General features: G+C 41.7%; 1 protein-coding gene across 1 annotated transcript in view; it reads right to left on the reverse strand.

Moving 5' to 3' along the window:
• The window catches only part of TULP1 (TUB like protein 1), a 253,884-nt gene that overhangs the window by 95,811 nt on the left and 142,267 nt on the right, over nucleotides 1-15,806 (reverse strand). Inside the window, exons 6-10 of the mRNA XM_063957230.1 lie at nucleotides 15,211-15,336; nucleotides 11,314-11,405; nucleotides 8,965-9,135; nucleotides 6,378-6,490; nucleotides 6,120-6,228 (exon numbers count right to left, since the gene is read on the reverse strand). Coding sequence (XP_063813300.1) covers nucleotides 6,120-6,228; nucleotides 6,378-6,490; nucleotides 8,965-9,135; nucleotides 11,314-11,405; nucleotides 15,211-15,336 — 611 coding nt within the window. The remainder of the gene's footprint in view (nucleotides 1-6,119; nucleotides 6,229-6,377; nucleotides 6,491-8,964; nucleotides 9,136-11,313; nucleotides 11,406-15,210; nucleotides 15,337-15,806) is intronic.

Consider the following 15,806-nt stretch of genomic DNA (forward strand, 5'->3'; position numbering starts at 1 on the left):
AGGTTCCCCTGGTCCAACAGGGGAAAGGGTACTATTCAACCCTGGTTGTGGTCCCGAAACCGGATGGCTCGGTCAGACCCATTCTGAATCTAAAATCCCTAAACCTGTACTTGAAAAAGTTCAAATTCAAGATGGAATCGCTCCGGGCAGTTATCTCCAGCCTGGAAGGGGGGGGATTTTATGGTGTCATTAGACATAAAGGATGCATACCTTCATGTCCCCATATATCCTCCTCATCAGTCATACCTGATATTTGCTGTACATGACTGTCATTACCAGTTTCAGACGTTGCCGTTTGGGCTTTCCACGGCCTCGAGGATTTTCACCAAGGTAATGGCGGAAATGATGGTGCTCCTGCGCAGGCAGGGAGTCACAATTATCCCGTACTTGGACGATCTCCTGATAAAAGCGAGATCGAGAGATCAATTGCTGAAAAGCGTGTCGCTCTCCTTGAGAGTGCTGCAGCAACATGGCTGGATTCTAAATCTATCAAAGTCACAGTTGATTCCAACGACTCGGCTATCTTTCTTAGGCATGATTCTGGACACGGAACAGAAGAGGGTTTTTCTCCCAGTGGAAAAAGCCCAGGAACTCCAGAACATGGTCAGGGACCTGCTAAAACCAAAAAGAGTGTCAGTCCATCAATGCACTCGAGTACTGGGAAAAATGGTGGCGGCCTACGAGGCCATCCCCTTCGGCAGGTTCCATGCGAGACAATTCAGTGGGACATTCTGGACAAGTGCCCGGGGTCCCATCTACAAGTGCATCAGAAAATAAGTCTGTCCCCCAGGGTCTCTCTCCTGTGATGGCTGCAGAGTGCTCACCTTCTCAGGGGTCGCAGGTTCGGTATTTAAGACTGGGTTCTGATGACCATGGATGTGAGCCTCCGAGGATGGGGAGCAGCCACACAAGGAAGAAATTTTCAGGGACTCTGGTCAAGCCAGGAGGCTTGTCTACACATCAATGTACTGGAGTTGAGGGCCATATACAACGGCCTACTACAAGCCGAGAATCTTCTTCGCGACCTACCGGTTCTGATTCAATCAGACAACGTCACAGCCCTGGCTCATGTAAACCGCCAAGGCGGGACAAGGAGCAGAGTGGAAGCCACCAGGATTCTTCGCTGGGCAGAAAATCACTTAAGCGCTCTGTCATCTGTCTTCATTCAGGGAGTGGACAACTGGGAAGCAGACTTCCTCAGCAGACACGATCTCCATCCAGGGGAGTGGGGTCCTCATCACGAAGTTTTTGCAGAGATAACAAGTCATTGGGGACTTCCTCAAATAGACATGATGGCGTCTCGCCTCCCAAGAAGCTTCCGAGGTATTGTGCCAGGTCAAGGGACCCTCAGGCAGTAGCGGTGGACGCCCTGGTGACACCATGGGTGTTTCAGTCAGTCTATGTGTTCAGTCGGTCTATGTGTTCCCTCCTCTTCCGCTCATCTCAAAAATATTGAGAATCATAAGACGAAAAAGAGTGCAGACAATACTCATTGTTCCAGATTGGCCTCAAAGGGCCTGGTATTCAGATCTTCAGGAAATGCTCACGGAAGATCCGTGGCCTCTTCCTCTCAGGGAGGACCTGTTGCAGCAGGGGCCCTGCGTGTTCCAAGACTTACCGCAGTTACGTTTGACGGCATGGCGGTTGAACACCAAATCCTATCTGGGAAAGGTATTCCGGAGGAAGTCATCCCTAGTCTAATAAAGGCTAGGAAGGAGGTGACGGCGAAACATTATCACCGTATCTGGATGAAGTATGTATCTTGGTGTGAAGCCAAGAATGCTCCTACGGAAGATGTCCATCTGGGCCGTTTTCTCCACTTTCTACAGACAGGAGTGGATATGGGCCTAAAGTTAGGCTCCATTAAGGTACAGATTTCGGCCCTATCAATTTTCTTTCAGAAGGAATTGGCCTCTCCTCAAGAAGTCCAGACTTTTGTAAAGGGAGTGCTGCACATCCAGCCTCCTTTTGTGCCCCCAGTCACACCTTGGAACCTTTACGTGGTGTTACAGTTCCTAAAATCTCACTGGTTTGAACCTCTTCGAACAGTTGAATTAAAATTTCTCGCTTGGAAGGTGGTCATGTTGTTGGCCTTGGCATCTGCAAGGCGGGTGTCCGAATTGGCGGCTTTATCTCACAAAAGCCCCTATCTGATTTTCCATGTGGATAGAGCAGAGTTGAGGACTCGTCCTCAATTTTTGCCTAAGGTGGTTTCATCGTTTCATATAACCAACCTATTGTGGTACCTGTGGCTACAGGTGACTTGGAGGATTCCAAATCCCTTGATGTAGTCAGGACATTAAAAATTTATGTAGCCAGGACGGCTCGGGTTAGGAAAACAGAGACACTGTTTGTCCTGTATGCGGCCAACAAGGTTGGCGCTCCTGCTTCTAAGCAGACTATTGCTCGTTGGATTTGTAACACGATTCAGCAGGCTCATTCTACGGCTGGATTGCCGTTCCCAAATTCGGTAAAGGCCCATTCCAATAGGGAGGTGGGCTCTTCTTGGGCGGCTGCCCGAGGCGTCTCGGCATTACAGCTGTGACGAGCAGCTACTTGGTCGGGTTCAAACATTTTTGCTAAATTCTATAAGTTTGATACCCTGGCTGATAAGGACCTCATATTTGCTCAATTGGTGCTGCAGAGTCATCCGCACTCTCCCGCCTGGTCTGGAGCTTTGGTATAATCCCCATGGTCCTTACGGAGTCCCCAGCATCCTCTAGCACGTAAGAGAAAATAGGATTTTAAACCTACAGGTAATTCTTTTTCTCCTAGTCCATTGAGGATGTTGGGTGCCCGCCCCAGTGCGGACATATTTCTGCAAGGCTTCTATATTGTTATGTTACAGTTAAGATCAGTCTTTGGCTGATGCTGTTTTGTTCATACTGTTAACTGGTTGCATATATTCCATGTTATACGGTGTGGATGGTGTGGGCTGGTTTGAATCTTGCCCTTAGCTTAACAAAAATCCTTTCCTTGTACTGTCCGTCTCCTCTGGGCACAGTTCTTTAACTGAGATCTGGAGTAGGAGCATAGAGGGAGGAGCCAGTGCACATCCATCTAAAGTCTTTAGAGTGCCCATGTCTCCTGCAGAGCTCGTCTATACCCCATGGTCTTTACGAAGTCCCCAGCATCCTCTACGGACTAGGAGAAAAAGATTTACCGGTAGGTTTAAAATCTTATTTTTTGGCCCTTCACCAACAGACCTTGCCCACCACAGGGGGGAAAAAAATGTCACCATATTAAGCCCCATATAGTAATGTCCCCTGCACAATATGCCCCACACTGCAATGCCCGTGATACATTTATGTCCTACAGTAAAGCTTCTACACGCTGGGTGTCATGCTCGCTACCAGGGGTTTTCTGGGCTGGGTGTCTTGCTCGTTGCCAGGGGTTTGTAATGCTTGTGGCCAGGGGTATTGTTCGTTGCCAGGGGTGTTATCGTTAAACATTTAAAAAAAATCAAATGTTTATTCTTACAGTGAAATTTTACATTTCTGAATTTAAAAAAAAAAAAATTGAAAAAAAGCGATGAAATTCCATAGACAAAAAACCTTACGGTTTCACATGCCCCATTAAGGCTTCTTACACATGATCTGGCATTTCAGAAACCTGTTGTAGCTCTTTCACTCAAACTCCAAAAAGCAATGAAATTCCGATCATTAAGGCTGACGCCTTAATGGACGTGTTCCTTGCGCAATACAGATATGGTATGCCATCACAGCCTGTGGGTAAGTGCAGATTCAGCACTCTCACAGAGTGAGATTGCTGTCACTCACACAATGGTGGAGCTGCTAATTCACAGATTTGTGTGCTCATTGGAATACACACATAAAGAAAATAATTATGTTTGAGCGTGAACTCTAAGAGTTCATGCTCAAAGAGTTAGAGTTCACGCTCAAACATAATTATTTTCTTAATAATGGCAGCTTCTTTCTTCAAAAGTCGGGTTGTACCATGGGCAGTTGTGTGGCCCCGGCTTATGCCAATGCATTCATGTACATGATAGAAATGAAATTGTTCTTTGAAACACCATCTATTTCTGAGAATGTGTTTAAATACTACCGATACATAGATGACATTCTACTATTGTGGCATGGTCAAGGGGAGTTATTGGAGAAGGTCATAGAACAACATAATGTTTCCGCTTGTCCAGCCAAGTTAACTATGTGTGTTAGTGCAGAACAAATTCACTTTCTGGATGTGAATATTGAAATCATTAATGGTCAGTTTAAAACTAGCCTGTATGTAAAACCGACGGACAGGAACACTATTCTCAGACATGACAGCTTCCACCCAAGAGCTACTGTGGACAGTTTGACCTATATTCACAGTTTGTACGGGCATGCCGCATCACTAGTGATCTGACAGAGAGGGAACACCAGTTGGAGGTTTTAACTAAAAAGTTCCTGATGAGGGGTTACCCTAACTCTGTGTTAGCACAAGCAAAAACTAAAGCTCTGTCCCTTGATAGAAAAACACTACTAGAAGAAAAAACTAAAGTGGAAGCCAATAATATAGTTATTCCTTGGCTTAACAGATATATGGTAGAAAGTGAGACATTAAAGAAAAAAGGCAAAAAATGATGGCCCATTGTTAATTCTGACGCAGAACTACCCTCTATTTTGAATGCTAAGTTACTTCCTAGCTACACTAGAGGTCCTAACCTTAAAGATATGTTGGTTAGGACAGACATTACTGGGTTAGAAAAAGAAAGGCCATTACACTTCCTTAGTAGAAAAGTCGGCTGCTAACGTTGTACGGGCTGTACAACTTGTAGAGCCATGATCACTGGAAATAAATTCCCACATCCCTATACAGGCAAGATGTACAAAATTAAAGTTCCCCTGACCTGCACATCCAAGTTTGTGGTGTATCTTCTGTCTTGCCCATGTGGTTTACACTATGTGGGCAAGACAGAGAGACAATTTAAGGAGAGGATTGCTCAACACAGAGCAGCCATTATTCTCATCTCTGGCAATAGTGATCAAGCAGTGGCCAGGCACTTTGCACTGGCCTGACACAACATGGCCATGCTTAGATACAGAATGATTGCCCAAGTACCCAATTCTTTGAGAAGGGGGATAGAGCAAAAAAATTGCTCCAGTTAGAAGCAAAGTGGATTTTCACCCTGGACACGGTCAGTCCGAGGGGTTTGAATAAGTCGCTGAGTCTAACATGCTTTCTCTAAGCAGCAGAGGTGAATTTATCTCTACCAGTGCTGTTCCAGCTAATTGTTTGAGGATGCTAGTTAAATCAGCGGTTCATTGTATATATCAAAGGGGTGTTTATATTAGTGTTCTCCATTTGATCTGGTGCCTGGGTAAGAAAGGTCTTGCCCTTGCCTCTTTTGGTTTATGGAGGTGACATACCAGAATCGGACTAGGAGGAGATTTAGCCACTTACCATTCTATGCAATTTAATCTCCATCTGTCCATTATATATGTATTTTTTATTATGATTCACCATCTGTCTGTATTATCTGTTTATGTTTTTATCTAAGAATACCTTGTTGGTTATGCACTGATGGTACAATATTTGTATACACTGCTACTATGTTGCTTATGGTGTTGCTATAGTTACTATCCCTGTTTTCCCCTGCTCTAGCTCGCCCCCGGCGCTGCTCCTGAGATGACGCCGCATCCGCTACACGTCACCGGAAGCGTGGCGGAGCCCCGAGACGGCGCCCGGCGTGAGCTGCTGGCGCTGCCCTTGAGATGACGTCACTTCCGCTATACATCACCGGAAGTGCGGCGAAGTCCCGGACCGGCGTTCGGAGGTAGGCATGAGGTAGTGGGATCTTGTAAGTATAAATTCATTGTTTTCATTTGTTATCCTGATGATGGGGTATTATTCCCCGAAACGTTGATATGCTGCACTAATGTCTGTGCACGAAAGTTAATTTATTCAGAAGTCTTGGAGTGCCGCCTTGTTTTTTCCTGTTGTACATGGGGTTGCCGCACCCCAGGAGGGCACACAAGCAAGTATTGTTTAAGGGGGCTCTGCTGCCCTGGAGGAGTGCTGGGTTGGAAACATTGTATATATATATATATATGTGCTACAATAATATTAATTACTCAGTTTCTTTTTTTGGGAGTGTGTGGTTTTCTGGTACTTACATACACAATTGCTGCAAGCTCTTGGCGTACATTGGACCAATCAGAATTGGCTCTTTCAGGATTTGCGCCATTATCAAATACAGTAAATTTTGTCCCCATGAGGTTGGACCTGAAAATGAATGTACTATTATAGTTTTAAAAAAGTAGACAGAGGCCTACAGATTAATTTATTATTTTTACTTAAGTTTAAATGGCCTACAGTATATTATGTAAAACACTAAGCATTCCACTTAAAATCAGTATGTTATGTTCAATTACCTTAGCTTTCCAATGAAATTTTCTCCTCCCCTTGACAGATCTGTTGCATCAATGGAAATTAGGTAATTGGAGGTTTTACTTTTCTTTCGTTTTCTCCCAGCTAATAAGAAGACCTGAGAAATAAGTATTAAACCATTTAAACCAATGACAAAATAATACTCTGTTAAATTAGTCCAGTTAAATATTATAGTTACTGACAAAAGGACACGTCCATCAAAGTCTTTTTAATAGAGATGAGCGGGTTCGGATTTACTCGGTTCTTAACGCCAGAATTATTGCAAGTTCTATTTTTTTTGTATTTTTCTTATTGGCTAACCAACACACGTGATGTCCGTGAGCCAATAAGGAGATTAGAGTAAATCCGAGTAAAACCGAACCCGCACATCTCTACTTTTTAAATATAAATCCAGCAAAATTAAATTCTCACACATACATTTTTTTATTTTTTTATGTCATGGACTTTGTGTTCAAAGACAAAAGTTGTTAATGGCCATAAGGTTATCAAATGAACAAACATGTAAATGAGCCACCAGAGAGACAGAGCTCATTGGATAGGGATTCTTTCTGAGCAAAATAAAACAGTCTAGTGTTTCAAGGACTTTAGTGTATAACTGGCTGTGACAAAAAATGTGAAACTTAAATTCATGTAAAGAATTATGTAATCTGGACTAGAATAGGGAACTAGTGAGGGGAAGAAATGGGATTAGAGGGCAAGACTAATGGGCTCTACACACAGTGCAATGTGCCGCCGAGGTGCCCGACGGCTGATATGACTGATGGATGATCACGCACGTGCGGGGGAGGGGGTGACGGGGGGAGTGAAGGTTTTTCACTCCCCCTTCACCTGGCCCCATAGCCCTGCATGCTAATATGGACAAGACTGTCCATATTGGCTTGCATACATAAACGAGACGACAGCAACGATGACCGAGCGCGGGCCGCGCATCGTTCATCGTTGGTACCTACACACTGAAGGATATGGACGATATCTCGTTCATTAATGAACAAGATCGTTCACATCTTTCAGTGTTATCGCTAAGTGTGTAGGGCCCATGATCTCCATGACTCTGCTTATAGGAAGCTAGGAAACATTTATATACAGCAAACAGATAAGATTAGATAGCTCATGTCAGTGTGTGTACAATAAAAGGTCTGATTATTGGGCTGTTATAAATGGACCAGTCGCATCAGACTTGGGTTTGTTTGTGGGATTTTTATTCTAATAGGTTACTGAATTCAAAAGTTTCTTAATAATATGTTGTTAGGGAGTTGGCTCTAGGCGTTTCCTGTAGCTGACATCGGCATCTGGCGGTATTAACAATTTGTATGTAAAATTTATCAGACTGCATACCCATTCATTGGGTGACCAGCGGGAATGACCATTGGCAATTAGAAATCAAATCTTTAATTAAATTATTAGTAAGACTACAACATCATCCCAAAAATGTTATGTCAGGATCACAAATCACCACAGCCACTCCAATACTAGTCTAAGGCAGTGCTATACTGTATATCGTCTTTAACCTAGTAGCGACCATACAGTATATCTCTTATAACAAGACTGTCAAAGATATGGCAGCTTTGAAAAGCATTGTTTGGTAGATTTACCCCCGGGTGGCTTTATCTGGTGTGCTCTCCTAACTGGTATTCCAGCTAATTGGAGGGTGGCCTGTTTAGTAATTAACAGTACATTTCAAAGAACAGAAATACTGACCATTGAAAGGGTACATGTAGATTTTCAATTGAGGTCAGGGGTCTAGATAAATTTGGATTTTGAACAGACAAAGGTCCTTTTTCTGATTGTTAAGTAAAGCACCTGGTAAAACCCCAGGTGGGGCAGATAAAAAAATGTGCAGAGAGATTTAGAATTGGGAGAGGTGTCCAAACTGAAAAATAAACTGCAGTGTAAAAATAAAGCCGTCTTACATTTGTGGGCTACTTGCAAAAACAGCCAGTATTTATCCTGCAGGGAAACAATATAAATATGAGCAAGAATTGAAAGCGCTGTCCAATTTTAAGGAATATTTTAGTTTAAAATATTAAAATCACCAAAATCATATTAAATTCACATTTAATATCAATCCTACAGGTTTCTATATATAAGAGATCCAACTATAACCAGTGGACATATGTTCTATTAACATTTATTGGGACTCAACACCCTAATTATTTGAGGGCAGCAGTCCACTTTTAAGAGGAGTTGAACTAATGGTAAGAGTTTTGTGGGAGTTGGATAACTGCCACACGTATTTCAGCATAGCGCTTTCGTATATTTAAACAATATAAATATGTTTGCTCCCCTCGCATCGCAACATGGTTTGTTCCAGATAATTTCTAAAGATACTTGCTTTTTATTTTTATTTTTTAACTTTGCTTCCAAGTCAGAATCATGCCCAAAAAGTTTGTATTACTTGGCGATACAGTATGTAAAAGAGCTGTTTATTGGAAGATCAAGTTTTCCTATAAATTACCAAGACAGATACAACAGCAAAATTTAAGGATAAATAGTGAACCCGTAGAATGGGTGGTCTTCAGTATGCCGACTGACGGGATCCCGGCACGTAGAATAATATTTTTTTGCACTTACCTTTTTCTCATTGTCAAGATGAACATAATATGTTGGATACCATCCCCTGTCCATTCCCTTCTTATCCCTTGTCACTTTACATTTGATCGTCACCCCTTGTGGTGCAGGGCGTAGCACAAATTCTTCCAGATTATCCACTTCTATAACTGGTGATGGTGGACGTTCTTCCTTCTGCCAAGATTGCAAGAGATGCTGCACTTCAGACAATATTGTCTCTCCTAATCTAGTATTTTATGAACACAGACACATACAACAATAACCAGAAATCAGCGCTAATAGGAAGAGCGCAATTTCCCGTTGTTCAAAGGTTCTTTGCTTTATGTCTCACATCAGAAAAACACTTACAGGACAACTATCAATTTTCTTTCAGGATTTTATGAACACCCTATTTGGTTTGTAAATGAAAACCCACTTAACATAGAATTTTTAGCTTTTTAAAGTCTGCCAACATATTCAAAATGATGTATTGGTTATTCATTAACTCTCATTCATATAATGCCAATATACTCTGCAAAGGGAAGGGACAGAGGGCCCCAGGTTCCCACCGTACTGGGCAGTATTAGAGAAGCATTCTGCACTGCCTCTGTTACCATATGCCAGTCACATCCTGGGGGACCCACCAAGCACCTGTGTGGGAAATGCAGATGAGTGATGACGGGATCCCAGCTGTCGAAATACAGACGCCAGAATCCTGACACTGATCAGAATGCTGGAGCCCTGAATGATATCACAATGCCATGCCCGCATCCCAACAGCTGGGATGATCATGTGGTTGCCGGAGAGGTAAGCCACGGGTGTGTGTGTGTGTTGGGTGGGTGGGGGGTAGTGGGGGAAGTTAGGTTTAGGCTGCGGGGAGGGTTAGGCTATGGGAAAGGGCGGGTTATGTTTAAGCAATGGGGGTGGGGAGGTTAGGCACCCCTGGGGAGGGTTAGGCTATGGGATGTCCCTGGCAGTGCTGACGAAGAGCAGGAACGGTGGATTGGGAGTAGGCCCCCTGTTTTAGGAGCCCCCCATCCCCGTTACCAGGTAGTCTTAATCTGGCTCTGCAAACAATCAACAGGTTTTAAAGAGAGCATTATAGGTGAAATTGAACAGCTTGGATTTATTTTGAATGGATACGAAGCCAAAGCATGACTTTGCAGAGAGGCACAGCAGAAGAAAAACAATGGGAGAGGAACTTTAATCACAGGTCTGCATGCAATACAGATTCAATTGGGGACAGACATATGAAAGATAGTACAAAGAGGAGGAGTTTCTAATAAATAAGATTCTAATTTAGGGGGGTAAGAGTGTAGATGATGTCCTTGGCACCATACATAGAGAAGAAGAGGTGAACCTTGATATTGTTGTGGAGATGATGGGATTGGACAAGAGACAGTATGTTGTAAGTGAAGCTGAGTAACATGATTAGAAATCTTATAATGAGTAACAGATCAGCAGCAGGGTTGAGTTTCAAATCTCCAAACTCCAGGGCACATAGATAGCAATGTACAGAAATAGCATTAGGTTCTGGTCATCAACGGAGGCATGCTAGTGCAGGGGTATTCAACATGCAGCCTTCCAGTGGAACTACACAACCCAGAATTCCTTGCCACAGTGGCAGGGCTTGCTGCAACGTTTAGTTCCACAACTGCTGGAGTGCTGCATGTTGAATTTCCCTGTGCTAGTGCATAGTGAAAAACATTTGGTCAGTGCACTAGTTAAAGGGTGCACAAACTTGCTATGGCTATTATTGTAATACTGGTAAAGTGGGCATCACCTGTTTCCTTATGTGAAGTGGGCACTGGGGGGCACATGTAACAGGGTCCAAATTTGCCAGAGGTGTGGGATGCCGGATGATCTCTGACTTTTTTTTAAAATTAGCAATCATATACAAGGCATGGTTTTGCCTAATTTAACCTTAACCTTGACTGCTCACTGAAACCCTGCACAATATTTTCCTGATTTTTATCACTTTTGTTTCCTCATCACTCAGCTACTGTAAGATGCAATAGTGATAATTAAAAGGAGAATGTTAAGTTAGACAGTGGAAGCAATTAAATGCACAATTTTTAGAATTAATTTCCTGCTGACACCTTTATACCTTTATTATCAATTCAAATTAACTAATTTGAATATAATGTTTGAAGAAGATTGTTTAAAGAAACAGCCATGTCTATTACAATCACTGGACATGGGATGATGGTGTAATTGCTCAATGATCATTTGTTTATAAAAATTTTAAAAATATGATACACAATCTTTGTCAATTTCACTGCTTAACTGCTTAATTGGGTGCTGAAATCAACACTCATAATTTCTTAATTAAAAGACTGATTAATTTCTATAGATTGTTTTTTTATTTAATACCTTTTTGCTTTTTTTCCCCTTCTTCCCTCTTTTATTTGTGTTCTTCACAGGTTCTCCTTCTTCGATCACCTCATTATCACACTTCGAAGACCCTAAACAAGAAGAACACAGATTAATCTCCCTTTGCGCTCAACCCAAATGCAGGCAGGTGGCTGGAAATCAGAAGGAGCACCCACTTCCAAAAGTATACACTGAAATTTTAAAATGGTAACCAGCCTCTTGCACTCCCAATTCTATTATGTAAATTCCACACACCAGTCAGCATGAAGCATAGCTTTGAATCACCAATATGGATCCGCATTAAAACATTGTTGAGACAAATTTACATATTAGTTCAGTCCCGCATGCACGTAGCGGTTTCTTTAAACTTTTCTACTGCAGCCAAACAAAGGAAATAAACTTACATCAAATTCCTTTCTCAAGTGCGCATCAAGGTTTCTTTCACTCCCTCAAGGTATAGAGGTCTTCACAGGCATACGAGTGATTTAAAAAAATATTTTATTTTAAAAACCCTAATTTCTACAGCAGTGTTCCAGGGTATAAAAACACAAAACGAAAAAGCCAGCATACATATAGTTCAAAAGTCTCACATCAATATGGTCCTATTGTAGAGAAAGGTGCTGGTGACCCTCTGCAGTGGTAGTCACCCCACTTCTCCCTTTATTTTCGGATCCCGATCAGTTGTCTGGAGAGCTGGCAAATAAGAACAGTATACGGCAGAACGGCACAAAACTCTGGGACCATATTGATGTGAGACTTTTGAACTATATGTATGCTGGCTTTTTCATTTTGTGTTTTTATACCCTGGAATGCTGCTGTAGAAATCAGGGTTTTTTAAATAAAATATTTTTTTAAATCACTCGTATGCCTGTGAAGACCTCTATACCTTGAGGGAGTGAAAGAAACCTTGATGCGCACTCGAGAAAGGAATTTGATGTAAGTTTATTTCCTTTGTTTGGCTGCAGTAGAAAAGTTTAAAGAAACCGCTACGTGCATGCGGGACTGAACTAATATGTAAGTTCGTCTCTACAGTGTTTTAATGCGGATCCATATTGGTGATTCAAAGCTATACTACATGCTGGCCAGTGTGTGGAATTGACATATTAGAATTGGGAGCGCAAGAGGCTGGTTACCATTTTAAAATTTCACTTTGAAGACCCTGCTGCATAATATTTTGAAATATTAGAAATTAGAGAATTACATAGATAACCACTACACACAAACTTATCAGGATTATTTTAATATAGTATCAATTTTGTATATATTGTAAGTATAAAACTACAGGTTGACTCTCCCATATCAGAAATCCGATATACAAAATATTCCAAAAATCAACATTTTTAAGCGCAACTGAGATAGTGACACCCTTACTCTCTGATTGTTTAATAGACACAAACTTTGTTTCATACACAAAATTATTATATATTATATTATTATATAAATTACCTTCAGGCTAGGTGTATAAGATGTTTCTAAATCAGAAATGAATTCTGTGTATAGACTTGGGTCCCATCCCCAACATATCTCATGATATGCAAATAATTCAAAATACAGAAAAATCTGAAACCCAAATACTTCTGGCCCCAAGCATTTTGAATATGGGAGATTCAACCTGTATTTGCTTTATTACAATTTTTTAAATATATATAACATAGTAACATAGTAACATAGTATTGGAGGTTGAAAAGAGGCAAATTGCCCATCGCGTTCAACCTGTATTTTGTATTAAGTTGAGTTAATTTTAATATACCTGCTGAAGACTGTTTTATGACTAGTTAACAACTACAAATCATGTTACTCCTGGATTAACAACTTCAATATTTTAAATGTTATAACCTTGGATATCCTTTTCAATCAGAATTTCATCCAATCCCCTTTTAAATGCATTTACCGTGTCCACCATTACCACCTTCCCTGGCAATGAATTCCAAATCCTTATTGCCCTAACAGTGAAGAACCCTTTCCTCCGTTGCGTGCACAATTTTCTCTCCTCCAGCCTCAGCGAGTGCCCACGTGTCCTAAACAGAGTTCTTTTAATAAATAATTCCTCTGATAACTCTTTGTAGAGATCCTTTACATATGTGAAGACATTAATAAGGTCTCCTCTTAGACGCCTCTTTTCCAGTGTATACATATTCAACCTAGTAAGCCTTTCCTCGTAGTCCAGTCCCTCTAGCCCTTTAATCAATTTAGTAGCTCGACTTTGAACCCTTTCGAGTTCACCGATATCTTTTTTATACTGTGGTGCCCAAAACTGAACACAATATTCCAGGTGCGGACGTATCAATGATTTGTACAGCGGCAGAATTACATCCTCGTCCCTTGTCTCAATTCCCCGTTTTATGCACGCTAACACCTTACTTGCCTACTGTACTGCGCTTTGACATTGAATACGGTTATTAAGTTTATTATCAATGAGTACCCCCAAATCCTTTTCCAAAACTGTTACCCCTAGACTTTCCCCATTTCATATGTAGGATGCAAGTTTGTTTTTAGTCCCGAAATGAATAACCTTGCATTTTTCTATATTGAACCTCATTCTCCATTTAGACGCCCAGAATTCAAGTTTAGATAAGTCATTCTGTAGAGACTCCACATCTAGTTCTGAGTTAATAACCGTACACAGTTTAGTATCATCTGCAAAGATTGATACTGTGCTTTCCAGGACTATTTCTAGGTCATTGATAAATATGTTGAACAGTAGTGACCCAAGTATGGACCCCTGTGGTATTCCCAGGGCCGTCTTAACAGCAGTGTAGGCCCCTGGGCACAGCAATTCACTGGGCCCCCTACCCACGCTCCAGCGGTAGGTGTGGGGGGTGCTATCAGCGGAATCTTTTGTCCCGCAGGCGTGTTCTATCTTCCGCTCAGCATGTAGGACCTGGAGCAGTAATTTCTACTAATTACTCCTTTACTGCACAGATGGGGCTAAACTGTAGAAGGGGGCATTGGCCTAAATGAAGAAGCCATGGTACATGACTTCCAGGGGGGTAGGGGGTGTTTAATAAGCAGGGGAGGGGTGGATAGTGGAGTGGGCTTAATATTTATAATTTTCTGGTGGGAGGGCAGATTGCTTGACTGCAGATATCTCCAGTTCCTGGAAATAGATTGCTTAGCTTTGAATGTGATAAAACACTGGAGAGTCCCACCTTTCAGGAGGTTCTGGGTACTTGGGGATCAGAGCTCAGGAGTCAGAGCAATCCACCAATGAAAATATGAAACTGCATATTAGGTGTGTGGAGCTGAAGCGGGGACCGGATGCTGGAAGGCTGATATCTCTGGTTCTGGACAAAGTAGAGACAAGTTGCCAGTGTCCCCAAAAGGAGAAAGTCCCAGCTTTTGGATTATACCCTCAGAGAAGCTGTAAGTCAGACAGAACCCAAGATATCTTGCTGGGAAGAGCAATTAACAGGCTTGGATGGGGACCACTACTTTGAAGTCGGATATCTCCGGTTCCCCAGTGCCGATTTTCAAAAATCTGGTACCCTGGAAAGAGGAGACCCTCAGCTATCAGCCTAGGGCCCTTATACTCCTGGGGCCCTTGGGCAAGAGCCCATTGAGCCCATACGAAAAGACGGCCCTGGGTATTCCGCTCACTACTGGTGTCCAGCTTGAGGACTTCCCGTTTACCGCTACCCGCTGTACCCTGTTTTCCAGCCAGTTACTTATCCATGTACAAACAGTTTTTCCTAGGCCAAGCTTTTTTAATTTGATGATTAATCTTCTGTGAGGCACTGTATCGAAGGCTGTGAGGCACTGAATCGAAGGCAGATCATTATCACAGTTTATTAGAACATTTCATATATACATAATTTAGGATTAGAGAAAATATATTGTTGTATTATCATACATATCAACTATTACTTTATAAAAATAACCATTTTTTCTATATGATACCTTTTTTCTTTTCTTTTGTTTCCTTAGTTCCTTCTCCTTTAGACTGAAACATAGAAGCAGCTTTTTTCTTTGTAGATTTTATAGGCTTTGAGCTGGAGTCTGAATCTTTATCACCAGATTCTGTGCCTGGAAAACAATCATAATTAGGTAGGGAAGGAGCTCTTCATTCTGTCTTGTTTGGTGATGTTTTGTGTAACTCCATACAGTCTCCCATTATTTAGGAGTTATTCATTGCGTGATAGTGGTGGAAAGCCTATGGCCCTGTATAATAGCTATTCATTATGTCAATATTCAAAGGGGGAGATTCAAAGGTTTGAAAAGTCGGTTGGGTGTCTGTTTGTTCCTGTCTATTAGATAGGAAAAAACAAACTCCCAACTGACTTTTCAAACATTTGAATCTCCCCCAGAATGTCTACATGGACAAAATTGTAATACAGGTTGAGTATCCCATATCCAAATATTCCGAAATACGGAATATTCCGAAATACGGACTTTTTTGAGTGAGAGTGAAATAGTGAAACCTTTGTTTTTTGATGGCTCAATGTACACAAACTTTGTTTAATATACAAAGTTATTAAAAATATTGTATTAAATGA

This window comes from Pseudophryne corroboree, chromosome 2, assembly GCF_028390025.1.
Source record: "Pseudophryne corroboree isolate aPseCor3 chromosome 2, aPseCor3.hap2, whole genome shotgun sequence".
NCBI lineage: Eukaryota > Metazoa > Chordata > Amphibia > Anura > Myobatrachidae > Pseudophryne > Pseudophryne corroboree.